Source organism: Mobula birostris, chromosome 18 (assembly GCF_030028105.1).
Source record: "Mobula birostris isolate sMobBir1 chromosome 18, sMobBir1.hap1, whole genome shotgun sequence".
NCBI classification, from domain to species: domain Eukaryota; kingdom Metazoa; phylum Chordata; class Chondrichthyes; order Myliobatiformes; family Myliobatidae; genus Mobula; species Mobula birostris.
The window spans coordinates 70,738,331-70,766,113 of NC_092387.1; the positions used below are offsets into that span (position 1 = coordinate 70,738,331).

The 27,783-nt window shown below is 46.9% G+C and overlaps 2 protein-coding genes and 1 long non-coding RNA gene across 6 annotated transcripts in view; 2 read left to right on the forward strand and 1 right to left on the reverse strand.

The window, feature by feature from the left end:
- The window catches only part of dusp13a (dual specificity phosphatase 13a), a 37,399-nt gene extending 24,948 nt beyond the window's left edge, over window positions 1-12,451 (forward strand). The window contains exons 2-5 of one of the 2 annotated variants that reach the window (XM_072282946.1): window positions 2,510-2,674; window positions 6,551-6,771; window positions 8,773-8,879; window positions 12,373-12,451. In XM_072282946.1, coding sequence (XP_072139047.1) covers window positions 2,511-2,674; window positions 6,551-6,771; window positions 8,773-8,879; window positions 12,373-12,381 — 501 coding nt within the window. In that variant the 5' untranslated portion in view covers window position 2,510 and the 3' untranslated portion in view covers window positions 12,382-12,451. Of the gene's footprint in view, window positions 1-2,509; window positions 2,675-6,550; window positions 6,772-8,772; window positions 9,431-12,372 lie in introns of those variants that run through there. The other variant, XM_072282945.1, reaches the window with a different exon arrangement.
- Window positions 12,452-12,716: 265 nt separating this feature from the next.
- On the reverse strand, window positions 12,717-27,096 carry LOC140212224 (uncharacterized). Of its 2 annotated transcripts, XR_011889670.1 has the most exons (4): window positions 26,280-27,096; window positions 24,806-24,958; window positions 15,727-15,885; window positions 12,717-13,315 (listed from the first exon to the last, which is right to left on the reverse strand). It is a non-coding gene; the product is annotated as an uncharacterized lncRNA (long non-coding RNA). The 2 variants fall into 2 exon arrangements; XR_011889671.1 differs by lacking the exon at window positions 26,280-27,096 and having other exon boundaries at window positions 24,806-25,199.
- LOC140212220 (dual specificity phosphatase 29-like) lies at window positions 14,331-27,783 on the forward strand. Of its 2 annotated transcripts, XM_072282943.1 has the most exons (4): window positions 14,331-14,414; window positions 15,410-15,613; window positions 16,706-16,926; window positions 26,823-27,783. In XM_072282943.1, exons 2-4 carry the CDS (start codon window positions 15,459-15,461, stop codon window positions 27,065-27,067), a joined length of 621 nt encoding a protein of 206 aa, XP_072139044.1. In that variant the 5' UTR covers window positions 14,331-14,414; window positions 15,410-15,458; the 3' UTR covers window positions 27,068-27,783. The 2 variants fall into 2 exon arrangements, with proteins under 2 accessions (XP_072139044.1, XP_072139045.1); XM_072282944.1 differs by lacking the exon at window positions 14,331-14,414 and having other exon boundaries at window positions 15,525-15,669; window positions 16,677-16,926.

Genomic DNA, 27,783 nt, shown 5'->3' on the forward strand with positions numbered 1-27,783 from the left:
CCAAACCTCTCTTCAATGGAGATACCATTTCATTGACGCTTCACTCAGCTCCAGAACATCTAGACAGTAAAGATGCAGACATCAGGATACTCTTACACTGACTACAGCTCGACATTCAACACTATCATCCTGTCAAAACTAATCAATAAGCTCCAAGCCTTAAGCCTCAACATCTCCTTGTGCAACTGGATCCTCCATTTTCTCAGTTGCAGACCGCAGTCAGTTTGAATTGGAAACATTAGCTCCACAATCTCCAACTGCACATGTGCACCACAATGTTGTGTACTTAGCTTCCTGCTCTACTCACCTTATATATATGACTGAAAGTCTAAGCACAGCTCCAATATCATATTTAAGATATTTAAGAGGAGAGGGGATCATATTTATTTGCTGATGACACCACCATCATTGGTTGAATCAAAAGATTAGATTAGATTAAGAGAACACTCAGTCCTCTTTTATTGTCATTTAGTAATGCATGCATTAAGAAATGATACAATATTGCTCCGGTGTGATATCACAGAAACACAGGACAAACCAAGACTGAAAAACTAACAAAACCACTGTAATTATAACATATAGTTACAACAGTGCAACAATACCATAACGCGATGAAGTCTATGACACAGTAAAAAAGTTCAAAGTCTCTCGGAAGTCCCACATCTCACACAGACGGGAGAAGGAAGAAAACTCTCCCCGCCATGCCCGACCACCGTCCGACTCTGAGTCATCCGAAAACTTCGAGCTTTGATCAGCCCTCTGGAACCGAGTACCGAGCACCATCTCTATCCGAACGCCTCGACCCCAGCCTCGGTCGCCAGCAGCAGGCAAAGCCAGGGATTTTGGTGCCTTCCCTCCAGAGATTCTCGATCGCACAGTAACAACGGCAGCGAAACCAGAAATTTCAGAATTTCTCCAGATGTTCCTCTGCTTCTCACGTCTGTCTTCATCAAATCAGATTTGTCCAGGGCCCCTAGTTAACAGATACAATATCATTTCATCAAAGTGGTGATGAATCAGCATCACCTGGACAACACAAACACCTACGTCAGGATACTGTTCATCAACTATAGCTCAGCATTTAATAGCATCATTCCCACAATCCTGATTGAGAAGTTCAAGAACCTGGGCCTCTGTACCTCCCTCTGCAATTGGATCCTCGACTTCCTAACTGGAAGACCACAATCTGTGTGGATTGGTGATAACATCTCCTCCTCGCTGATGATCTACACTGGTGCACCTCAGGGTTGTGTGTTTAACCCACTGCTCTACTCTCTATATACACATGACTGTGTGGCTAGGCAGAGCTCAAATACCATCTATAAATTTGCTGACTATACAGCCATTGTTGGTAGAATCTCAGGTGGTGACGGGAGGACATACAGGAGTGAGAGATGCCAACTAGTAGAGTGGTGCCGCAGTAACAACCTGGCACTCAACGTCAGTAAGATGGAAGAGTTGATTGTGAACTTTAAGAAGGGTAAGACGAAGGAACACATACCAATCCTCATAGAGGGATCAGAAGTGGAGAGAGTGAGTAGCTTCAAGCTCCTGTGTGTCAAAATCTCTGAGGATCTAACCTGGTCCCAACATATTGATATCATAAAGAAGGCAAGGCAGCTGCTGTACTTCATTAGGAGTTTGAAGAGGTTTGGCATGTCAACAAATACACTCAAAACTTCTATAGATGTACCATGGAGACCATTCTGACAGGCTGCATCACTGTCTGGTATGGAGGGGCTACTGCACAGGACCGAAAGAAGCTGCAGAAGGTTGTAAATCTAGTCAGCTCCATCTTGGGTACTAGCCTACAAAGTACCCAGGACATCTTCTAGGAGCGGTGTCTCAGAAAGGCAGCGTCCATTATTAAGAACCTCCAGCACCCAGGACATGCCCTTTTCTCACTGATATCATCAGGTAGGAGGTACAGAAGCCTGAAGGCACACACTCAGCGATTCAGGAACAGCTTCTTCTCTTCTGCCATCCAATTCCTAAATGGACGTTGAACCCATAGACACAACTTCCCTTTTTTTTAATACACAGTATTTTTGTTTTTGCATGTTTTTTTAATCTATTCAATATACATATACTGTAATTGATGTATGTTTTTTTTATTATTATTATTTCTATTTAGTTTTTTCTTCTATATTATGTATTGCATTGAACTGCTGCTGCTAAGTTAATAAATTTCATGACGCATGCCGGTGATAGTAAACCGGATTCTGATTCTGATGTGGGAGAGAGACTGAAAATCTGGCTGAGTGATGACATAACAACTTCTTATGTAATGACAGCCCACAAAAAAGGGAATCTCAGTGTAGTATATGGTAACATACACATACTTTGACAACAAATTTGAAATTGAACTTGATATACTACCCTGAGACTCATTTTCTTGCAGGCATTTACAGAAAATGAAGAAATACAGTAAAATTTATGAAAAGCTCTGCATAAATATATGTTTTACGTTTTACAGCATGAGGAAGTGACGTTACTCTCTGTGTTTCAGCATGGAAAGAGCGTCCCACACACTCACACCTCACTACGGTGTACGGAGTACAAATGAAGATGACTATGAGCCTCCGACCATGTCTGAACTTCAGCGGTGTCTCTGGACCAGAGCGTCCTCGGGAAATGTGGACCAAGTTTGGCCGCACCTTCACCTGGGAGATGCGTAAGATCCCTTCTTTCACCTGAGAGCCTGGGGAGTGGTTACTGGTGGCAAATGCTCAGATCCGCACAATGCCACTAGTACTGGCACAATGGCCATTTCAACCATCTAACTTCCTTACGTCAGCCGGTGGCCGCCTTAAAGGAACTGAGGATCGTGGAGGCAAATATAATAATGTGGGGAGCAGAGTGTGGGAACATGGGTGGGAGAGGAGACAGGAGCGGAGTGTGGGAACGTGGGCAGGGAATGGGAGACAGGAGCGGAGTGTGGGAACATGGGCAGGAGAGGAGACAGGAGCGGAGTGTGGGAACATGGGCAGGGAATGGGAGACAGGAGCGGAGAGTGGGAACGTGGGCAGGGAATGGGAGACAGGAGCGGAGTGTGAAAACGTGGGCAGGGAATGGGAGGGGAGGGGAGTATGGGAACATAAGGAGAGGTAAGTGAGAGGAGAGGGAGGCAATGAAAGGGTAGGGGAAGGGAGGGGAGTATAGGAACATAGAGAGATAGAGAGGATGGGAGGGGAGGTGAGTGTGGGAACGTGGGGAGCAGAGGGGAAGGGAGGGGAGTGTGGGACTAGAGTAGGGAGGGGAGTCTGAAAATGTGAGGTGGGGAGCGAAGTGGAGGAAAGTGGAGAGGAGGGGCAGGGAGCAGAAGGTAGGGTAGGGAATCGGAGGGGAGGGAAGTATCAGAACGTAGGAGGTGAGGGGAGGGATGGGGAGTAGAGGGGAGTGGAGTGGAGTGGTGGGGAGGGGAGGTGAGAGGAGGGGAAGGCAAGGGGAGCAGAGGGGAGTGTGTAAAATAGGGAAGGTGAGGGGCATAGTGGAGAGTGCGGGAATGTGAGAAGGGAATGGGTGAGGAGGTGTGACGAGGGGAAGGTAGGAAAAGAATTGGAGGGTATGGGAGGGGTGAGGGGAGTGGTGGAAGGGAGGGAAGGAGATGGTAGGGGAGGCAATGGGAGGGGATGGGTGAGAAGGGGAGGGAAAGGGATGATAGTGAGATGAAGGGAGTGGAGATGATGGCAGGGGTGGAGTGAGGAGAGAAGAGGAGTGGAAATTTAGAGTGGAGGGGAGGGGAGGAGAGTGGAGTGGAGGGAAGGGATGGGAAGGGGTGGGTAGAGTGGTGTGGAAACATGGAGATGGGAGGGGACTGGAGGAGAGGCGAGGGGAATAGAGTGGACGAAAGTGGAGGAGGAGGGGAGGAGAAGAGAGTGGGGCAATTTGGACAGAGGAGGGCTGGGGATGGAGGGGTTTGTGGGAAAGTGGGGAGTGGAGGGGAAGGTCAAGAGGGGAGATGAGGGCAGTGGATGGGAGGGGAGGTGAGGGGTAGGGAGAGAATGGGATAGGAGGGGAAGGAGGAGAGTGTGAGAACGTGGGGAGGGGTTGGTGAGGAGGGGATGGTGGGGAGGAGGATGGAGGGGAGGGTGGGGAGGGGATGGAGGGGAGGGAAGGGCTGGGGAGTGAGTGAGGGGAGGGTAGGAGTGGGGAGGGGAGGGGAAAAGAGGAGAAGTGAGTATGGAAACAAGGGACGGGAGGGAAGTGAGTGAAGGTGAGGACAGAGGGGAGATCTGTGTGTAAAGGTGGGGAGGGGAGGGGAGGGGAGGGGAGTCTGTGAACGTGGAAAGGAGTGGAGGGACTTGCAGGGAGTGGGAGGAGTGGTCTCAGGAGGGGACAGGTGGAGAGTGTGGGAACACAGGGGTGGCAAGGGGAATGTGGGTATGTGGGGAGTAGAGGGAGGAGTGGGGAGTGGAGGGAATGGGAAGGGAGGAGAGGGGATGGTGGGGAGGGCAGGGGAGGGGATGGGAGAGGAGTGTGGGAACGTGGATTTGGGAAGGGAGTGGAGGGGATGCAAGAGGTGGAGAGGGGTGGGGAGGAGAGTGTGGGAATGTGGGAGCGGATGGGAGGGCAGCATGTGAACATGTGGGGGGGAGGAGGGTCTGTGGGTATGTGGGGAGGGGAGAAAGGGGAGTGTGGGAACGTGGGGAGGGGAGGGGAAGGGAGGGGGTTGGAGGGAGTGAATGGGAGTAGGGGAATGGGAGGGGGTGTAGGAACATGGGGCGTGGAGAGGAGGGGATGGTAGATGAGTGAATGTGGCAACGTGTTGAGGGGAGGGGAGAGGAATGGAGGGGAAGGGATGGCAGGGAATGGAAGGGGAATGGAGGGGAGAACAGTGAGGTGACGTTGGGAAGGGAGGGGATGGGTGTGGGACAGAGGGAAGGGAATAGGAGGGGAGTGAATGTGAGGGGGATAGGAGGGGAGTGAATGTGAGGGGAGGGGATGGGAGGGGAAGGAAGGGGAGAGGAGTGAGTGTTGGGGGGGAGGGGAGGGGAGTGAATGTGAGGGGAGGGGATGGGAGGGGAAGAAAGGGGCGGGGAGTGAATGTGAGGGGAAGGGAGGGGAAGGAAGAGGAAGGGAGTGAATGTGAGGGGAGGGGAGGGTTGGAGAAGGAAGGGGAGGGGAGTGAATGTGAGGGGAGGGGAAGGAAGGGGAGGGGAGGGGAGTCAATGTGAGGGGAGGGGAGAGGAGGGGAGGGGAAGGGAGGGGAGGGGCGTGAATGTGAGGGGAGGGGAGGGGAAGTAAGGGGAGAGGAGTGAGTGTTAGGGGAGGGGAGGGCAGGGGAGTGAATGTGAGGGGGGATGGGAGGGGAAGGAAGGGGAGGGGAGGGGAGTGAATGTGAGGGGAGGGGATGGGAGGGGAAGAAAGGGGCGGGGAGTGAATGTGAGGGGAAGGGAGGGGAAGGAAGGGGAAGGGAGTGAATGTGAGGGGAGGGGAGGGGAGGGGAAGGAAGGGGAGGGGAGTGAATGTGAGGGGAGGGGAAGGAAGGGGAGGGGAGGGGAGTGAATGTGAGGGGAGGGGAGAGGAAGGGAAGGAAGGGGAGGTGAAGGGAGGGGAGTGAATGTGAGGGGAGGGGAGAGGAGGGGAAGGAAGGGGAGGGGAAGGGAGGGGGGGAGTGAATGTGAGGGGAGGGGAGGGGAAGGAAGGGGAGGGGACGGGAGTGAATGTGAGGGGAGGGAAGTGGAGGTGAAGGAAGGGGAGGGAAGGGGAGTGAATGTGAGGGGAAGGGAGGGGAAGGAACGGGAGGGGAGGGGAGTGAATGTGAGGGGAGGGGAGAGGAGGGGAAGGAAGGGGAGGTGAAGGGAGGGGTGGGGAGTGAATGTGAGGGGAAGGAAGGAGAGAGCATGGGAGGGAAACGGGAACATCGGGAGGGGAAGGGAGAAGAGGGAATGGGATGGGAGGAAATGAGTGTGGAATGTGGGGAGGGGAGGGGTGGAAGGAGAGTGTGGGAACATGGGGAGAGGAGGGGTGTGGAGGGGAGGGGAGGAGTGTGAGAGCGTATTGAGGGGAGGGGATGGTAGGGGAGTGTGGGAACATGGGAAGGGGATGGAGGAGGGAAGGGTGAGGAGGGGAAGGGAGGGGAATGGGGTGGGGAGTGGAAGGGAGTGTGGGAACGCAGGGAGGTTTGGGGACGGGGAGAGGTCGGGGTGGGGCAAAACTTGCGTGGGAAGGATATTTATATTTATATTCTTGAAATCTAAATTTTGGATTTCCAGCGTCTTGAGACGTCGAGACAAAGAAGGGAACGATCCTGAAATAGCGACTGTCTCCGCTAGGCTCAGTTGTCCCTTCAGCGCTCTCTTTATTCCTCATAATGTCCTTGGATTGACTCAGATTCCCTCCATTTCCTCCTCATATTTCATTGGTTAAAGTGGGAGAGGGTCTGTTGACTGTACCGCTAACCAGGGCCTGGGCAACCTGGTAACCAGGTTCTGCCGGGGGTTTGTGTAGGGGTGTGAGGGCGCTGGTCTCTGGGAAGATGCAGTGTCAGGATGAGGGGCCGGTGTTGCTTCTACTCCGATTGAAGCTCTGGTTTAACATTCTGCAGACGGACAGCTCGGGATAAATGGGTGCTACGGAGCCTGGGCATCACACATATCCTCAATGCGGCCCATGGCAAGTTCAACATTAACACCGGAGCCGCTTACTACAAGGACATGAACATACAATACTATGGAATTGAGGCATTCGATGCGACAGATTTCGACATGGCTCCCTTCTTCCACCCAGCTGCAAAGTTTATCAGAGCTGGCCTCAACACCGTGGGTGGTGAGTGACTGTGATGTCCTGTCGTGTCCATTGGAATCAGCCTGACACTTCTCATTTGACATTTCTGTCTGCAGCCCTCAGTCCGTACCCTCAGAAGATGCAGGGCTGTGCAGACCCTTAGTCCGTACCCCGAGAGATCCGTGTCTGTGCAGACCCTCAGTCCGTACCACTGGGAGATCCGCGCCGACCCTCAGTCCGTACCCCGGGAGATCCGTGACTGTGCAGACCCTCAGTCCGTATCCCCGGGAATCTGTACAGACCCTCAGTCCGTACCCCCAAGAGATCTGTGCAGACCCTCAGTCCGTTCCCCCGGGAGATCTGTGCAGTCCCTCAATCTTTAAACTATAAGACCATAAGAATTAGGCTATTTAGCCCATCGAGTCTGCTCCGCCATTCAATCATGACTGATCCTTCTTCCCTCCTCATCCCCATTCCCGGCCTTCTCCCTGTAACCATTGATGCCGCGTCTGATCAAGAACCTATCAATCTCTGACATAAATACACCCAATGACCTGGCCTCCACAGCTGCCTGTAGAAACAAATTCCCCACCTCTGGCTAAAGCAATTTCTCTACATCTCTTTTTAAATGGACGCCCCTCTATGCTGAAGCTGAGCCCTCTTGACCTGGACTCCCCCGCCATGGGAAACATCCTTTCAACATCTGCTCTGTCTAAGGCCTTTCAGCATTCGAAATGTTTCAGTGAGATCCCCCTCATCTTGCTAAATTCCGTTGAGTACAGGCCCAAAGTCCTTTACGTCCGGTAGGTGCGTAGTTGTGCTTGGTGTGAAGTTAAAGCATCTACTTGCCAATCTCACTCCGCACCAACGTACTCTCGAGAATTCAAACCACAAACTGCAACTGACACTTCCGAGACTCGGGGTGCGGGCGTTCTTCAATCACCTTCTGATTCAAAGCAGGAGCAATCTAGCTGAGCGTATGAAGGGTTTGTTGAAACAAGTGTCAACAATGATTTGGAGATATGGCCGAGCGTCTCCGTCCAGCTGCGCACTAAACAATCCGTTTGCCCTGCAAACCCTATCTGTAAAGCGCGGAAACTACGGCAACTTCTCACAACCGCAGGATAAATTCCGAGATACGCGCAGTCACATCTCTCGCATCGGCACAAGACCAGTGCAGTTCCCCGGACGCTTTCCTGCATGTCCTGGCCGGTGGCGAGTTGCTGACTGGGGAGCTTCGCAGTTAACGGCGAGACAGTGTGAATGGTAACTCCGCAGTCACCGGCGGAGTAGTGCAACTCCACCGTTACCCCATCGTAATCGCTCCACCGGTCACTGTGGAGTTAACCCATCAGCACCGTCACGGATCACTGTGGAGTTAACCCCATCGGCACCGTCACCGGTCACTGTGGAATTAACCCCATCGGCACCGTCACCGGCCACTGTGGAGTTAACCCCATCGACACCGTCACCGGTCACTGTGGAGTTAACCCCATCGACACCGTCACCGGTCACTGTAGAGTTAACCCATCGACACCGTCACCGGTCACTGTGGAGTTAACTCATCTGCACGACTCCGCCGGTATCAGCATTGCTCCACCCGCCAGGAAACGCAGCAAAGCGACCGTCCTCCCTCCCGCCGTGCGCCGGAGCCGCTTATGTGTTTAAACCATCAGGCATTGGAACGGAATTAAGCCATTCGGCGCCTCGACTTTGCTCCACCATTCCATCAGGGCTGATTTCTTATACCTCTCACCTCACTCTCCTGCCTTCTCCCCCGTAATCTTTGACACTTTGACTATCAACAACCTATCAACTCCTTTATAAATTTATCCAATAATGTTGGTCTCCATAGCCGACTGTGGTAAATGGCCCAGTTCTGCTATGTTTTATGGTCTAAACTGTAAGTTTTAGAGGTTTCCACTAGCTTTGCTGAAGGATAATGGCGCGGTGAGGAATGTGACAACAGAAATGCGCGTGATTGGAGTCGTTGGGGTCTGCTCTCGGGCGCTGACGGATCTCTCTGTCTCCCTCTTTCCGCAGGCAAAGTTTTCGTTCATTGTGCAATGGGGATCAGCCGGGCGGCCACTCTAGTTCTCGCCTTTCTGATGATCTGTGAGAAGATGACGCTAATCGAGGCCATTAAAACCGTAAGCGCGCACAGAAACATCTCGCCGAACTACGGCTTCCTTGGGCAGCTTCGGGAACTGGATAGAGCACTTATGAGGGAAAGGAGGGGGAGATGACCACTGACATGGTGACGTCACTGGGCCACGACCACCAGAGAACTCTCCTGAAAGGAACAAAACTTTACCAACTACCTTCTTCCAGTGCACGTTAACACAGCTTGTTTATCAGCACCTCGCCTCTGCTCTCACCTGAGAGAATGTTAGTTACAGTTCCTGTCACCGCGCTTTGATTCGGTAGCAGGAACTGGTGCTCCGGCACTTGCAGAGATTGCTCACTTGGTTGCTTTGGGGAGAAAGGAGATTCCGTGCACCTTCCCGAGAGAGAGCAGTTATTCCAAAAACACTTGGCTGGTGTCAGTGACGACATTTGAAGCTTTGCTTAGATCGGCAGCACATCCCAGTGAACAGGGCACCTAACATATAATTTCTCCCAGTATTTCAAACGGTTGGTGGCAAATTAACTTGTATTATACGTTAAACTAGACGGAATAATAAAAATTACAACAAGCATATGTCCAACGATTTATTGTAAGTGTTTTGGTTGTTGCCAGTCGCTTTACATCCACTCTCCCAAGTTAGGACAGGTAGCGTGCTTGTCCTAGCGTGACAAAGGTGATGTTTCCGTGACTTCCAGCAACGAAAATGGATGGAAATTGACTGTCGATAAAATGAATGTTGATATTCGCTCTGGTGTTCGGTAGATCTGGTGCAGAAACCCCAGGCGAGTACATCGCCGCGGTTTTCTCCTGTTGAACACAGCCTCGAAGAACTTTCGGCTGCAAGGAGCTTCTTATTCTATTCCGCTCAACACGGTGACCGGTCACACCACGCAAGGTTACGGATACGACTAACTCCATCAACACTGGCGTGACCAGTTTGGTCAGCTTTCGGCTGTGAGTGAGGGTTAGAATTAGAATGGGGTGTTTGGACTTCTGCATCGCAGGTGGGGTGAATAGTTCCCCGAGATAGGTGTAGGGTGATGAGAAACACATCTTCACCACCCCACCTCCCTTCACCCTTCTCCGCTTTAAGCATGGATCGCTCCCTCTGTGGTTTCCTTGTCCATTTTTTTCTTCCAGACTATTCTCCCTCCCGGCACGTATCCCTAGAAATGCTGCGTCCATTCAGGGACCCAAACAGTCCTTCCGGATGAGGTTGTTACACTTTATCTGCGAATCTGTTGGGGGTCAGCTGTTGTATCTGGTGCTCCCGAAGCATCCTCCTTTATCTTGGCGAGACCGCTCCATCCGCAAAAAGCAAAATTTCCCAGCGGCCTACCATTTTAATTCCTATTCCCATTCCCGTTCTGACAGGACTGTCCATGGCTCCCTCGTACCAAAAGGACACCCAAAGTTCCTTCAGATAAATAAAGTGTAAAAGAGAGGCGAGAATGAATATCGACTCGCTGGAAAACAATGATGGCGTGCTAGCAATAGGGACGACGAAATGGCGGATGAATTGAATAAGTATTTTGCATTAGTCTTCACTGTGGAAGACACTAGCAGTATCGTGAAAGTCCCAGGTGTCAGGGGGCATAAAGTGTGTGAACTTACCATAACTAGAGAAAAGGCTCTTGGGAAACTGAAAGGTGTGAAGGTAGATAAGTCACCTGGACCAGAGTTCTGAAAGAGGAGGTTGAAGAAATCGAGGAGGCATTAGTAATGATCTTTCAAGAAACACTAGATTCCGGAATCACTCCGGACAAATGTAAAATTGCAAATGTCGCTCCACTCTTCAAGAAGGGAGAGAGGCAGAAAAAAAGCTACAGGCCAGTTAGTCTGACCCCAATAGTTGGGAAGATGTTGGAGTCGATTACTAAGGATGAGGTCTCAGGGTACTTGGAGGCACATGATAAAATAGAACGTAGTCAGCATGGTTTCCTCGTGGGAAAATATTGCCTGACAAATCTGTTGAAATTCCTTGAAGAAATAACAAGCAGGATTGATGGAGGAGAATTGGTTGATGTGTACTTGGATTTTCAGAAGGCATCTGACAAGGTTGCTTAACATGAGGCTGCTTAACAACCTACGAGCCCATAGTATTACAGGGACGATTCTAGCATGGATAAAGTAGTGGCTGATTGGCAGGAGGTAGAGAGTGGGAATAGAGGGAGTCTTTTCCTGCTGGCTGCTGGTGACTAGTGGTGTTCCACAGGGTTCTGTGTTGTGACCAATTATTTTTGTGCCAATGATTTGGATGATGGAATAGATGGCTTTGTTTCAAAGTTTGCAGACACTATGAAGATAGGTGGAGGACAGTTAGTTTTGAGGAAGTAGAGAGGCTACAGAAGGACTTAGATTAGGAGAATGGACAAATAAATGGCAGATGGAATACAGAGCTGTCATGCACTTTGGTAGAAGAAATGAAAGGGTTGACTATATTCTAAGTGGAGAGAAAATACAAAAAACTGAGGTGCAAAGGGACTTGGGGGTCCTTGTGCAGGATTCCCTAAAGGTTAATTTGCAAGTTGAGTCTGTGGTGAGGAAGACAAATGCAATGTTAGCATTCATTTCAAGAGGTCTAGAATATAAAAGCAAGAAGATAATGTTGAAACTTTATAAAGCACTGGTGAGGCCTCACAGAGTATCCTGAACAGGTTTGGGCCTCTTATCTTAGAAAGGATGTACTGAAACTGGAGAGGGTTCAAAGGAAATGAATCCAGAATTGAATGGTTTGTCATAAGAAGAGCGTTTGCTGGTTCTGAGCCTGTATTCACTGGAATTCAGATGAATAAGAGGTGACCTCATTGAAACCTATCGAATGGTGAAAGGCCTTGACAGAGTGGATGTCGAGAGAATGTTTCCTATGATGGAAGTGGCTAAGACCAGAGGACACACTTCAGAATAGAGGGGTCCTTTTAGCCAGAGAGTGGTGAATCTGTGGAATTCTTTGCCACAGGCAGCTGTGCAGGCCAAGTCTTTATGTATATCTAAGGCAGAGGCTGATGGATTCTTGATTGTTCAATGCATAAAGGGATATGGGGAGAAGGCAGTAGATAGGTGCTGAGAAGAAAGTTGGGTCAACCATGATGAAATGGTGGAACAGACTAAATGGGCCAAATGGTCTAATTCTGCTCCTTTATCTTATGTTCTGATGGTCTTTTCTGCCACGATGAGGTCATTCTCAGGGTGGAGGAACAACACTGCATATTCCATCCAGGTAGCCTCCATGTGATGGCATGGTCATCAATTTCTCCCGCAGAAAAAAATTCTCCTCCCCTCCCCTCCTCTTCCATTCCCCACTCTGGCCTCTTATCTCTTTTCCTCACCTGCCTATCACCTCCCCATGGTGCCCCCCCTCCTTCCCTTTTCCCCCTGATCCACTCTCCTATCAGATTCCTTTTTCTCCTGCCCTTTACCTTTCTCACCCAACTGGCTTCACCCATCACCTTCCAGCTTGTCCTCCTTCCCCTTCCTCCACCTTCTTATTTTGACGTCTCACCCTCCCTTTCCAGTCCTGCTGAAGTGCCCCGGCCCTGGCCCCGGCCCGAAACGTCAACTGTATCTTCCCCTCCAAGGATTCTGCCTGACCTGGTGAGTTCCTCCAGTATCTTGTGTGTGCCGAACCTCTTGTGTTTAGTAATGAAACTGGCAACCTCCGACACCTAACACTCCATCTTAGCAGATCATAGCCAAGCTTCTCAGGTTTGGTGTTTTTGGATTTTAATGACTTTTGTCATGTACCCCGTGCGGGAATAAAGAACCAGCAGAGATGGAAAACACTTTGGAGTCCAGTATTACTATAAACTAATAATATTTATTAGTAACTATGCAATACAGTAATAGAAATGTAGATAAATCAAACAGGTTAGCAAGGATCTTATATATATAAGTAAGTATATCAGTAAGTGTGGAAATATATGTATGAAAAACCAAGCTTCTTTAAGTCTAGGGGTAAAAAGATACAGTCTTACGATGATGAGTAAAGTTCAGTTTAGTTCAGTTTGTGGTATTTAGTTGAGTAGTGATGGAGAGAGAGGGAGAGATTTGATTCTTCAAGTGAGCTGACGCCATCGATCTTCTCGTTGTCCTTCGAAATCCTTTAAAAGTCACCGACTGTGACTTTAACAAAGGGGACTGGTTTTCTGTGATAGAGCTATCCCCCAGGCGAGGGTGGACACATGGACAACTTCCCACCAGTCAACCCGTTTTTCCTTCTTTCCACTACAAGTGCGACTGATCGATCCGCCTGATTGATCCTCCAAAACCCAATTTTCTTGCAGGCACAACAATGCTCATTCAGTGTCCAGAACATGTGTCTGAGGTCTATCATCTGACCTCCTAAGCAGGCGAAAGTCCTTGAAGAAATATCCACAACCTGTCTTCCGTCACCGCTGCGGTGCCATCCCTCTCTCCAACTCAGCAGAAATCCAAAAGTTAACCAGTTCTTTCTCGTGCCTTAAAGTGACAGTCCAACAGTTAGTCTTTGTCTCTCTCTCTCTCTTTCAAAACAAGATATCGATGTTAAATAACTCTCTCTCTATCTTTTCAGAAGCACAGTTAATAGGGGTAAATGAGCATAGGAGTAATTCAGGACCCCGTCACACTTTGACTCCGTATATCTGAACATTTCTCTTAATGTTCAATTTCTGCAAACAAACCCCTTCAATGTAATCAACCGGATTCTCTGTAGCCAGACCTCGGGGTCTCAGAGTTAATCAAACTTCACCACCTTTCTACAGTCTAGATCCTGTGCTAGGAGGATGGAGAGGGGCTAACCTTTCCCCCATGACCGGTGTGTCTAATGAGGGTGAGGATGTTGTTCTGTTTCCCCCCTCCTATTTCTCAAATCTTTTAAAACAAACGAGAGAATTTTCCTTGGGAAAGGGGCAAAGACGCGGAACACCTATAACACTGAGGGCATACTAAACACCGGATGGAATGTGTGCAATTGGATAATGTCACGACATTCACATACTGTCTGCAGTTCTCCGAAAATGTCGATCACGTACCCGGGATGACAGTAAAGGCCAGGAAGGTGCGCAGGGACACATGTGGGAGGCTCATTACTAACGCATAGGCCACCAACACATGCAGCTGCCGGATCAGGCAGCGGGTGAGCACCGTGACTTCCCATCACTGACACGCCTTTTTAAGCTGATCGATACTGCAGCAGTCGATTCGTGTCAGCGAGTTTACAAATACAAAGGGCCAGGGCAGTCCAAATTAGTTGAGATTAGTAGTATAAATTAATCAATAAACAAGTAACGAGGCGTTCGCAGATCGGCAGGGACGTGTGTCACACAGATCAGTGTCCTTTGCCCGACAGTATGACTGTTCCAACAGCCAGTGCTCCCTAACGCCAACACTCTTCCATGCTGCTCGGAGCCAGAATGTGGACTCATGCTGCGAATTCATGCTCTGGTTAAAAATAGTCCTTTCTGTGCCGTGACGACCTCATCAGAATTAGCAACCCCGTCAGAAGTGTGTAGAGAGCAGGGAGAGAGAGGGCAAGGAATGAGAGAGCGGCGAACCGATGTCCAGTGTCTGTTCTGCGGTGAGTACTGTACCGCCATTCCCTCGTGTCTCAATATTAACGCATTTCGCCCACGTTAGTTGCCGGCTGTACACATTCCATGACCGAGTTGAAAGGAAAGTTGTCACAGTTTGTTTAACTAGAGTGTGGAGCATGTGTGACTTTTAACGACTCTCGTGCTTGATGTTCGGAATTTACAGTTCAGGGTTGGAACAGGCGGCAAAAGCAACGGGACCCTCAGCCGGTCCGAGGGGCACGGAACCTCCGCCATCCTTCCTCCATGTCTGTCCCAGTGGAAACATCCAGGCTGAATTATTCAGGCAGATTCCTACTCTATAAATTAAATATTCCCAGCCGTGAAAGACTCCGGGAACAGTATTTCATATCGGCCCGGAGGAACTCATTGATATAAATACAAACAAAACAAACCTGAGAGAATGAAATGCAGGAGGAATGCTGCTCCTACAGCATCGTGTTACAGTGGAATAATTCAGACTCGTTCTAACATCACACTTTTATGATAGGGTTCCTTCAAAAAGCAAGATTCAAGGAAAAAAATTCTTCTACCAATGAGAATGTCTTGAAAATAATTCTGGTGGCATTTCATGGACAATGTTGTCATTCAGAGGAAGAATACGACTTTCCTCCTTCTCACTTTCCACCCCACCTCCACCATCCACAATTTCACTCCTCCCCCCTTCCCCGTGAGGCAGACACATCTTTGCCTCTTTTTCTGCATTCCATTGTGACTACCCCCATGTGGCTCCCTGATCTGTTCTTCCATTGCCCCCCAGTCAATCCTCACTTTCCCAGCAAGTATAGGATTTGCTACAACTGCCCTTTTACTTCTTCTCTTCACAACATTCAGGGAGCCAAGTGAAGCATAGATTCACCTTGGTACAAGGTTTAGAATGTGGTCTCTCGGTCAATGTGGATGAGAAGGGAACAATCCAATCACAATACGAGATGTTCTCACTGACTCTCATCCGTGCTTATGTTTTGTACCAAACATTCAGGTCAATAATATTTGGAGAAGTTCCCATTTCAGCAATTTGCCCTGACACGATGCTCTCCAGAAGTGCAGAGACCCGAACAAAGATGAACCCTGATGGTGACTACGTTACTCCAGGAGCTTTTGAACTGGAACGCCTTTTCTGGAAGGGCTCTGCAAAATTTGCTCATGTCAATGAAGTCTGGCCGAACATTTACATCGGAGATGAGTAAGTTCCACATTAAACTCCAATGGAATTCCACCAGGCAATGTATGATATCTAAGGTAAATATATAAATTAAACATTTACCACTAACAATTACTGTAAATCAGGGACTTTACCTCATAGTGGTGCATCAACCATTAGGAATGAGCTGCTCAAGGCTTGGTCAGGGGGAGGAGCTCATTTGGCCTTTCAAAAAACATGTTGGCTGATCCTCTAGCTCAGCTACATTTTCCTGCACCATCCGTAACATTGTTGGTGGGGAGCGAGATGAGGTCCTGCACGGGAATTTTAGAGAGTTAAGTAGAAAGTTAAAAAGCAGGGCTTCTGGATTATTCCTTGTGCCATGAGGGAGTGAGGGTAGGAATAGGAAGGCAGTGCTAAAGGGCTGATTTAGGAGAGAGGACTTCAGATGCCTCTAGTGACCATGATGGAACCCCATCTGCCTGTACTTGGTCTGTATCCCTCCATTCCCCACCTGTTCACATGTTCTTGCCCAATCTTAAACACTACTGCTATGACTGGAGCTACATCTCTCTCTGGTAGTGCATTCAAGGCACAAGCCCTTCCCACCTTCAACCCATCTTCCCTAGAATCAGTCTTTTCCACAATAAGTTATCTTCTTTGCTGTCTATGCCATTAAGACCAAGATAGACCAGGACCTCTGGCTGTTCACCCTCTCCTTTCAGAATGTTCTGTGCCTACTCAGACATCCTTGACCCTAGCACCACAGGGCCAGCACCATCCAGGAGTCTCAGAATCGGGTTTAATATCACTGATAGATCTGGAGTAACAATTATTTTGTTCTCCTTTACACTTGTGTGCTGGAAATGACATTAAACAATCTTGAATACAGATTTGCTGTGAAATTTGTTGTTTTGTGACAGCAGTACTCTGCAATACATAAAAAAGTATATAAATTATGTTCATGGCCACAAAACATCTGTCTGTGCCCCTATTCCACAACCAACCAACCCAAGGAGGACCCACTGTTTGTCTTCTGTTAACTGTACATGTGACAATAATAAACCCGTTCCAATTCCAAGAAGAGATGAATAACTTGTTTCAGTTTGTCTATGATTATAAATTTTACCACAGAGAAGCAGCACTGGACCGGTATGCCGTGGAAAAGATGGGCTTCACTCACATCCTAAATGCAGCCCATGGTCGCTGGAACGTGGACACAGGGGAGGATTACTACAGAGACATGCCTGTTGATTACTACGGTGTGGAGGCTGCAGACCTGACAACTTTCGATTTGAGTAAATTCTTCTACCCTGCTGCCCAGTACATTGACAGAGCTCTAAGAAAACCCAGCTGTAAGTCACAGCAGACAAGACTGGTCATGGGATGAAATCCATGGATGGTGGGGAATCAAATCACAGTTAAATATCTAGAAACATCTTTCTCGCAGCAGCCCTCAACTAATTTACTTCCAACCTCCAGAAAGACAAATGGGACAGAAACAATTTAATAACTTCGTATTGTTCTAAACAGCGGCAGCAAAGAGCCATCGATCATCCACTGCTGATTGGGACCAGAGTCAGATGTCAGTGAAGGAAGCTGGACAAAGGGGGCAGGGAAGAGGATGAGTGATATAGGAAGAAATGAGACTGTGAGACATAGGAGCAGGGTTAGTCCATTCAGCTCATTGACTCTGTTCTGCCATTTCATCATGGCTGATCCATTTCCCTCTCAACTCTATTCTCCTGCATTCTCACTGTAACCTTTCAAACACCTTTCAACCTCCAAACAAGAGAAAATCTGCAGATGCTGGTAATCTGAGCAACACAAACAAAATGCTGGAGGAACTCAGCAGGCCAGGCAGCATCTATGGGAAAGAGTACAGTTTGTCGTTTTGGGCCGAGACCCTTCAGCAGAAAAAAAAAGCTGAGTATATTTAAAAGGTGGGAGGAAAGGATGGAGAAAGAGAAGGTAGTAGGTGAAACCGGGAAGGAGGGGTGAAGCAAAGAGCTGTGAGGTTGATTGGTGAAAGAAATACAGGGCTAGAGAAGAGGGAATCTAATAACAGAAGACGGAAGGCCATGGAAGAGAGGAGGGAGGAGCGCCAGAGGGAGGTGATGGGCAGGCCAGGAGATAAGATGAGAGAAGGAAAAGTGAATGGAGAATAGCGAAAGAGAGGAGAGGTTGGAGGCTAGCCAGACAGAATATAAGGTGTTGTTCCTCCAACCTGAGTGTGAGTCTCCTACCCAAGATCCACAAACCTGCTTGTCCAGGTAGACCCATGTTTCAGCTTGTTCCTGCCTCACTGAACTCATATCTGCATACCTCGGCTCTATTTTATCCCCCCAAGTTCAGTGCCTTCTTACCTACATCTGTGACACTTCACACACTCTGGATCTTTTCAATGATTTCCTGGCCCCCATCGTCTTATTTTCACTATGGATGCCCAGTCCCTATAGACCTCCATCCCTACCAGGAAGGCCTCAAAGCTCTCCATTTCTTACTGGACACCAGACCCAACCAATTCCCATTGTCCACCATTCTCCTCCATCTAGCAGAACTTGTCCTCAGTCTCAACAACCTCTTCAGCTCCTCCCACGTCCTTCAAACAAAATGGAGCCATGGGCACTCACATAGGTCCCAGCTATGCCCGCCTTTTTGTCAGCTACGTGGAGCAATCTATATTCCAAGCCTATACTGGTGTCCGTACCCAAGTTTTCCTATGCCTCATCAACAACTGCATTGGTGCTGCTTCCTGTAACCATGCAGAGCTCATGGACTTCATCAACTTTGCCTCCAAATTCCACCCTGCCGTCAAATTTACCTAGTCCATTTCCAACACCACCTTCCCCTTTTGTCAATTTCTCTGTCTCTACCTGGAGATAGCTTATCAACAAATGTTTATTATAAACCCATGGACTCTTTCCATCCTGTTACATGTAAAAAACGCCATTCCCTTCTCTCAATTCCTCCATCTCTGCCGCATCTGCTCTCAGGATGAGGCTTTTTATTCCAGAACAATGGAGATGAAAGAAAGGAGCTTCCCTTCCTCCACCATCATCGCTGCCCTTAACCGCATCTCTTCCATTTCACACACATCTGCTCTCACCCCATTCCCTCACCACCCTGCCAGGGATAGGGTTCCTCTTGTCCTCACCTACTGCCCCACCAGCCTCTGTGTCCAGCACATAATACTCCAGAACTTTGACCATCTCCAGTGGATCCCATCACCAAGCACATCTTTCCTTCCCCCCACTTTCTGCTTTCCTCAGGATCGCTCCCTATGCGACTCCCTTGTCCATTTGTCCCTCCCCACTTATCTTCCTCCTGCACTTATCCTTGCAAGCGGAACAAGTACTACACCTGCCCCTACACCACCTCCCTCCCTACCATTCAGGGTCCCAAACAGTCCTTCTGTGTGAGGCAACACTTCATCTGTGAGTCTGTTGGGGTCATATACTATGTCTGATTTTCCCAGTATGGCCTCTTGTATATTGGCAAGACCCGACATAGATTGGGAGACTGCTTCGCCGAGCAACTATGTTCTGTCCGCTAGAAGAAGTGGGATCTCCCAGTGGCCACCCATTTTAATTCCACTTCCCATTCCCATTCCAATCTGTCAATCCATGGCCTCCACTACTGTTGTGATGAGGCCACACTCAGGTTGGAGGAACAACACCTTGTATTCCGTCTGGGTAGCCTCCAAACTGATAGCGTGATCGTCAATTTCTTGAACTTCCAGTAATGCCCCCTCCCTTTTCACCATTCCCCATCTCCTTTTCCCTCCCTCATCTTATCTCCTTGCTTGCCCATCGCTTCCCTCTGGTGCTCCTGCCCCCTTTTCTTTCTTCCATGGACTTCTGTCCTGTCCTATCAGATTCGCCCTTCTCTAGCCCTGTATCTCTTTCATCAATCAACTTCCAGCTCTTTATTTCACTCCTCCCCCTCCTGGTTTCTCCTATCACCTTGTGTTTCTCCCTTCCCTCCTCCCATCTTTTAAATCTACTACTCATTTTCTTTTCTCCAGTTCAGCTGAAGGGTCTCGGCCCATAATGTCGACTGTAGCTTTCAACTGCCCACCTTAAATGCACCCAATGACCTGGCCTCCACAGCCATCTTTAGCAACGAATTCCAAAGATTCACCACCCTCTAGCTAAAGAAGTTCTTCCTCACCGCCGTTCAAAATGGATGTCCCTCTATTCTAAGGCTGTGTGCTCCCTCACAATATTCTAAGACTCCCTCACAATAGGAAACATTCTCTCCACATCCACTATATCTAGGCCTGTCAATATTTGGTAAGTTTCAATGACATCCAGTCATCCTTCTAAATTCTAGCGGATAAGAGCCCAGAACCATCAATCACTCATACCATAATCCTTTCAATCCCTGAATCATTCTTGTGACCTCTTCTGAATCCATTCCATTGTCAGCACATTCTTTTTTGGAGAGCATGCCTTATAAGAATAGGTTGCATGAACTTGGCCTTTTTCCCTAGGAGCAACCGAGGATGAGAGGTGATCTGATAGATAGAGGTGTATAAGATGATGAAAGGCATTGATCGTGTGGATAGCCAGAGGCCTTTTCCCCAGGGCTAACATGAGGGGGCATAATTTTAAGGTGCTTAGGAGTAGGTACAAAGGAGATGTCAGAGGTAAGTTTTTCACACAGAGAGTGGTGGGTGCGTGGAATGCACTGCCAGTGATGGTGGTGGAGGCGGATACAACAGGGCCTTTTATGAGACTCTTAGATAGGTACATGGAGCTTAGAAAAATAGAGGGTTATGCGGTAGGGAAATTCGAGGCAGTTTCTAGAGTAGGTTACATGGTCGGCACAACATTGTGGGCTGAAGGGCCTGTAATGTGCCGTAGATTTCTATGTTCTATGTTCTTAAATAAGAGGCTCAAAACTGTTCACATACTCCGTGAGGCCTCACCAGTGCCTTCTAAAGCCCCAGTATTATATTCTTGCTTGTATTAGTCCTCTTGAAATGAATGCTAACATTGCATTTGCCTTCCTCACTACCGACTCAAACTGCAAATGAACCTTTAGGGAATCCTGCACAAGGACTCCCAAGTCCCTTTGCAGCTCGGAATTTTGAATTTTCTCACCAGTTAGAAAATAGTCTATGCTTTTAAAGTGCATGATCATACACTTCCTGACACTCTAGTCCATTTACCATTTTTTTTTGCCCATTCTCCTAAGGATTGTTGGGAGAGTTTAAACTAGAATTGTTGGGGGGGGGGGTGGGAACCGAACTGAAGAGACTGGGGAAGAGGAGGTTGGCTCACAAATAGAGAAAGCTTGTAGACAGTGTGAGAGGGAGGTTAGGCAGGTGATAGAGAAGGGACGTGCTCAGACCGAAGCTTTAAGATACGTCTATTTTAATGCAAGGAGTGTTGTGAACAAAGCAGATGAGCTTAGAGCGTGGATCAGTACTTAGAGATATGATGTAGTGGCCATTACAGAGACTTGGATGGCTCAGGGACAGGAATGGTTACTTCAAGTGCTGGGTTTTAGATGTTTCAGAAAGAACAGGGAGGGAGGCAAAAGAGGTGGGGCATGGCACTGTTGATCAGAGATAGTGTCACGGCTGCAGAAAAGGTGGACGCCATGGAGGATTGTCTACGGAGTCTCTGCGGGTGGAAGTTAAGAACAGGAAGGGGTCAATAACTTTACTGGGTGTTTTTTATAGGCCGCCCAATGGTAACAGGGATATAGAGGAGCAGATAGGGAAACAGATCTGGGAAAGGTGTAATAATAACAGAGTTGTCATGATGGGAGATTTTAATTTCCCAAATATCAATTGGCTTCTCCCTAGAGCAAGGGTTTTAGATGGGGTGGAGTTTGCTAGGTGTGTTCAGGAAGGTTTCTTGACACAATATGTAGAGGAGAGGAGAGGAGAGGCTGTACTTGATTTGGTATTGGTTAATGAACCTGGTCAGGTGACAGATCTCTCAGTGGGAGAGCATTTTGGAGATAGTGATCATAATTCTATCTCCTTTACAATAGCATTGGAGAGCGATAGGAACAAACAAGTTAGAAAAGCGTTTAATTTGGAGGAAGGGGAATTATGAGGCTATCAGGTAGGAAATTGGAAGCTTAAATTGGAAACAGATGTTCTCAGGGAAAAGTACGGAAGAAATGTGGCAAAGGTTCAGGGGATATTTGTGTGGAGTTCTGCATAGGTATGTTCCAATGAGACATGGAAGTTATGGTAGGGTACAGGAACCGTGGTGTACAAAGGCCGTAATAAATCTAGTCAAGAAAAAAAGAAAAGCTTACAAAAGGTTCAGAGAGCTAGGTAATGTTAGAGATCTAGAAGATTATAAGGCTAATAGGAAAAGCTTAAGAAGGAAATTAGGAGAGCCAGAAGGGGCCATGAGAAGGCCTTGGCAGGCAGGATTAAGGAAAACCCCAAGGCATTCTACAAGTATGTGAAGAGCAAGAATTAGTGAAAGAATAGGACCAATCAAGTGTGACAGTGGGAAAGTATGTATGGAACTGGAGGAAATAGCAGAGGTACTTAATGAATACTTTACTTCAGTATTCACTATGGAAAAGGATCTTGGTGATTGTAGTGCTGACTTGCAGCAGACTGAAAAGCTTGAGCATGTAGATATTAAGGAAGAGGATGTGCTGGAGCTTTCGGAAAGCATCAAGTTGGATAAGTCGCCGGGACCGGATGAGATGTACCCCAGGCTACTGTGGGAGGCGAAGGAGGAGATTGCTGAGCTTCTGGTGATGATCTTTGCATCATCAATGGGGACAGGAGAGGTTCCGGAAGATTGGAGGGTTGTGGATGTTGTCACTTTATTCAAGAAAGGGAGTAGATAGCCCAGGAAATTATAGACCAGTGAGTCTAACCTCAGTGGTTGGTAAGTTGATGGAGAAGATCCTGAGAGGCAGGATTTATAAACATTTGGAGAGGTATAATATGATTAGGAACAGTCAACATGGCTTTGTCAAGGGCAGGTTGTGCCTTATGAGCCTGATTGAATTTTTTGAGAATGTGAGAAGACATTGATGAAGGAAGAGCAGTAGATGTAGTGAATATGGATTTCAGCAAGGCATTTGATAAGGTATCCCATGCGAGGCTTATTAAGAAAGTAAGGAGGCATGGGATCCAAGGGGACATTGCTTTGTGGATCCAGAACTGGCTTGCCCACAGAAGGCAAAGAGTTGTTGTAGACAGCTCATATTCTGCATGGAGGCCAGTCATCAGTAGAGTGCCTCAGGGATCTGTTCTGGGACCTTTACTTTTCGCAATTTTTATAAATGATCTGGATGAGGAAGTGGAGGGATGAGTTAGTAAGTTTGCTGATGACACAAAGGTTGGAGGTGTTGTGGATAGTGTGGAGGGCTGTCAGAGGTTACAGCAGGATATTGGCAGGAAGTAAAACAGGGCTGAGAAGTGGCAGATGGAGTTCAACCCAGATAAGTGTAAAGTGGTTCATTTTGGTAGGTTAAATATGATGGCAGAATATAGTATTAATGGTAAGACTCTTGGCAGTGTGGAGGATCTGAGGGACCTTGGGGTCTGAGTCCATAGGACGCTCAAAGCAGCTGCACAGGTTGACTCTGTGGTTAAGAAGGCATATGGTGTATTGACCTTCATCAATCGTGGAAATGAATTTAGGAGCCGAGAGGTAATGCTGCAGCTATATAGGACTTTGGTCAGACCTCACTTGGAGTACTGTGCTCAGTTCTGGTTGCCTCACTACAGGAAGGATGTGGAAGCCATAGAAAGTGTGCAGAGGAGATTTATAAGGATGTTGCCTGGATTGGGGAGCATGCTTTATGAGAATAGGTTGAGTGAACTCGGCCTTTTCTCCTTGGAGTGACGGAGGGTGAGAGGTGACCTGACAGAGGTGTATAAGGTGATGAGAGGCATTGATCGTGTGGATAGTCAGAGGCTTTTTCCCAGGGCTGAAATGGTTGCCACAAGAGGACACAGGTTTAAGGTGCTGGGGAGTAAGTACAGAGGAGATGTCAGGGGTAAGTTTTTTACTTAGCGGTGAGCGCATGAAATGGGCTGCCGGCAATGGTGGTGGAGGCGGATACGATAGGGTCTTTTAAGAGACTTTTAGATAGGTACATGGAGCTTAGAAAAATAGAGGGCTACGGGTAAGCCTAGTAATTTCTAAGGTAGGGACATGTTCGACACAACTTTGTGGGCCGAAGGGCCTGTGTTGTGCTGTAGGTTTTCTATGTTTCTATGTCTACAGCCTCCTTTCTGCTTCAACATTACCTGTCCATCCACCCATTTTTGTATTGTCCGCAAACTTGGCCACACAGCCATCAATTCTGTCATCCAAGTCATTGACATACAATGTAAAAAGAAGCAGTCCCAACATGAGCCTGCAGAACACCACTAGTCTCCGGCAGCCAGTCTGAAAAGGCTTCTTTATTCCCACTCTTTGCCACTCAGCCAATGCTCTATTCACACTAGTATCTTTCCAATAATACCACGGATTCTTAACTTGTTAAGCAGGCTCATGTGTGGCACTTTGTCAAATGCCTTCTGAAAATCCAAGTACACAACATCCACCAGTCTCCTTTGTCTATCCTGCTAGTTATTTCCTCAATGAATTAGACCATAAGATATAGGAGTGGAATTGAGTCTTTTGGTCCATCGAGCCTGCTCTGTCATTTCATAATGGCTGATCCACTTTTTCTCTTAGCCCCAGTCTCCTGTCTTCTCTCTGTATCCCTTCATGCCCTGACTAATCAAAAATCTATCAACCTCTGCCTTAAATATACTGTACATAAAGAGTTGGCCTCACAGCTGCCTGTGGCAACAAAATTGAACAGATTCACCACTCTCTGGCTAAAGAAATTCCTCCCCATATCTGGATTCTAACTGATTTTTCAGGTAAGATTTTCCCTCAAGGAAACAATGCTGACTTTAGCCTACTTTATCATCCCCCTCCAATTACCTGAAAACCACATCCTTAACAATTGACTCCAACATCTTCCCAACCACTAAAGTTAGGGTAACTGGCCTTTCAATTCCTTTCTTCTGCCTCCTTCCTTTCTTGAAGAGTGGAATGACAGTTGCAATTTTCCAGACCTCCGGAACAATTCTAGAATCTACTGATTCTTGAAAGAGCCATAATCTCTTCAGCTACCTCTTTCAGACCCTGGGGTGTAGTCCATCTGGTCCAGGCGACCTCTCTCCCTTCACACCTTTCAGTTTCTCAAACACCTTCTTCCTAGTAATGGGACCGCACTCACCTCTGCCCTTTGATACACTCGAACTTCCAGCATACTGCTATCGTCTTCCACAGTGAAGACTGATGCAAAATCCAGTTCGTCCATCATTTCCTTGTCCCTCATTACTACCTCTCCAGTGTCATTTTTCAATGGTCCAATATTTTTGGAAAAGTTCTGTAACACAAAAACTATAAATCAATTTTTCTTGAAAATTTATCTTCAGGCTGTTCTTTCCCGCGGATCTTGCTTCTTCCATCAATTACACTTTTCTTGTCCTCTTACAGCTTCACCAAACATACATCTTTTCCTTCTCTGATGGAACTTCAACTACTTGAAATGTTCTTACTGCTTCTCCCTCCCCAGATCCTTCCTGATTGGCCAAATTCTCTACCGTCTTTTGCTTGAAATTGAAAATTGTCGAATTATTGTTCATTGTGAAGTGATGGGAGAAGCTATTTGAGCAGAGGGGCAGGGGAGATTCAGCCAAGAATTAAAAGGCGAGAGTAACCAGATAAAAGTCTTCCATTGCCAGGCAATGTACATTAGCAAGGTGATGTGAGGGGGCTCAAGGAGACTTGTCCCTCCTATCAAGTTGCTGTGACCTGTAACACTACATTAGAAAGGACAATGTATGTAAATCCAGTTGAAACTTCTGAAGAGGATAACTACTCAAAATGGAACATTTATACTGTGAAGGGGCAGGAGCAAGGGAGTGGGTTAATTAGGAAGGTCTTTCAAAGAGGAACAATGGGCTGGAAATTGTGTATCTAATTTGATATTTCACTCTTTGTTCTACAAGCTACAAATAATTAGCTCAGCAATTCAGTTTTTTTTTACTAAAACAATTTTAATCTCTGCCCAATGTTCAATTTGGCTGGTTTTTTGCATGTTAAGCCAATAGTTGCCTTGATTTCCATTCAAACTGAAATGTTCTCAGGAGGTCAAGATTGTCATAATCCATGGCCAATATTGAACAGCCAGATTTAATCTGATGTATTTTATAGTAACTAATGTAACAGTACTCCTCTATAGATTACGCAAATAGTTAGGCGATCTGTAGGTATCTATTAATGGGTTTCAAAACAGGGTCCATTAGGAAATGAGATTGCCCTGGAGGAGAATTATTTTGGCGAAATACTGAAAATAATGACATTTGTATGGGTTTCTACCAATCAGAAGATTGAGAACTGGACTATTAACAGTCACAGTAAATTATTGAATCCATCACTGACATTTAACAATACATGCAGCAGATGAGAGCTACTAAAAAATCTTTCTGTAATAAGGTCAATTCAGATTGAAACTTTAACATCTTTTGTATTTCCTAAGGCTGTAATTCCTTCCAGTTTAGTAGCTTTGATATTAATGTATACATAGCATTTTTGTTCAGATTTTGCTTCATTTAATTTGCCACGATATGATATTCAACATATTGTTGTTATCAGTCATATTTTACTCACTATTCCTGCTGGTTTATTTAAATTCATATCTTTACCTTTTGCAATTAGATAATTGTCTATCCAAAATTTCACAGAAAGCTGTTTCTGTCAGCGAGGATTTTTTTTCACCAAACAATAAAATACCATAGTGCTGCAAGTTTGAATAATAAATAGAAATTATTGTTAATGTTCAGTAGTCCATGGAAGGATTTGCTGTTTTCATTCCATAACTGATTCAGTATTTCCTGCTTATTACCAAACTGACTTGCCATTGTTGTGCAGGTCTTTCCCTGGATGACACACAACCTATGGCAAATACGATGGGTGCTCTGCAAATGGTGAGGTCACAGGACTTCAACAATTGGCTAATCTTTTGTGATATGAGCCTTCACCATTAACATCTGGAAGTTGATTCTTCAGTGTGATAATCTTGCAGTTTAATTGTAGGCCTCCACATTCCATATTATTTGTGGTTTACATTTTCCATATTATTGGTGCTATTGCATTACTCATGTGGACCTGTCCACAAGGTTCAGATGTATTTTCCTTGTCTGAAGCAACTTGTCCTGTCTGTAAGACCTGTTATTTTGCCTTTGTAGCCAAGATCCTGGTCCACTGTGCTCGGGGTCGGAGCCGTTCAGCTTCTCTTGTGCTGGCGTACCTGATGATCTATAAGGACATGACAGTGGTAGATGCTGCTCAACAAGTTCTTAAGCACCGGTGCATTTTACCAAATCGCGGCTTCCTGAAGCAACTGAGAGCACTTGATGTGGAGCTGGTGATGGAAAGAAGCATCATGAAGAATGGAGCCAGCACAAATAGAAATGGGAAAGAAAGCTGTTAACATTGTTTTCAGAATTGTTATGTGGAAAACTACACTGAGCTATACATATATTTCTGATATTCAGGGAAATCTTCAATAAATTGAGCAGATTAATTGTCCCTGACATGAGCATGTTACTGACCCTGAGATACACTTAACTACAAACATGGAATTACAGGCAAATATAAGACAACCCCAAGAAGAAATTCTTAATTTTGAGAATGCATTCACTAATTTAACCTACATGTCAATATTAAACCACAGTAACAAGTTATAGTCCGAAGTTTCAAACACACACCAGCAATAATCCACTGTAAATTTAACATTGGGATATATAACTCCAATTTACACAAAGAACAATACAGCAGTCAAACATGTAGAGACTTGTTGGCATCATTGGGGGGAATGAACACCTGAATTATGGAGGACGCAAATTTTCCATAACCACACGTCGTCACCAATTTGGCAGGCGCTGTAGGGGAGAAAAAACCATGCAAATGAAGATGTGGGAAGTCAGTTTTCCTTAAAATAGTTTGTAATTAAAAAAAAAAATTCAGTGAAGATATAGCACCTTCATGGTAAAACACGGTGAAAATAGTTTCATAATGCAGTAAATGCCTTACTTACAGTTAGCCATACCAAATGCACTGCAAGTAAGGTAAGTGAGGGTTGAGTCCTTTTTGAGACCCACACTTTCTCCAGTGGAATGTTTGTCTTGAGTATAATCTGAGTACTGT

What these genes read in the sequence shown, in the direction of transcription:
- LOC140212220 (XM_072282943.1), top strand. Translation starts at nt 15,459, where the DNA reads ATGCTCTCCAGAAGTGCAGAGACCCGAACAAAGATGAACCCTGATGGT. An exon ending in AACATTTACATCGGAGATGA is followed by an intron (nt 15,614 to 16,705) that starts GTAAGTTCCACA and finishes ATTTTACCACAG; the next exon opens with AGAAGCAGCACTGGACCGGT. An exon ending in AGCTCTAAGAAAACCCAGCT is followed by an intron (nt 16,927 to 26,822) that starts GTAAGTCACAGC and finishes TTGCCTTTGTAG; the next exon opens with CCAAGATCCTGGTCCACTGT.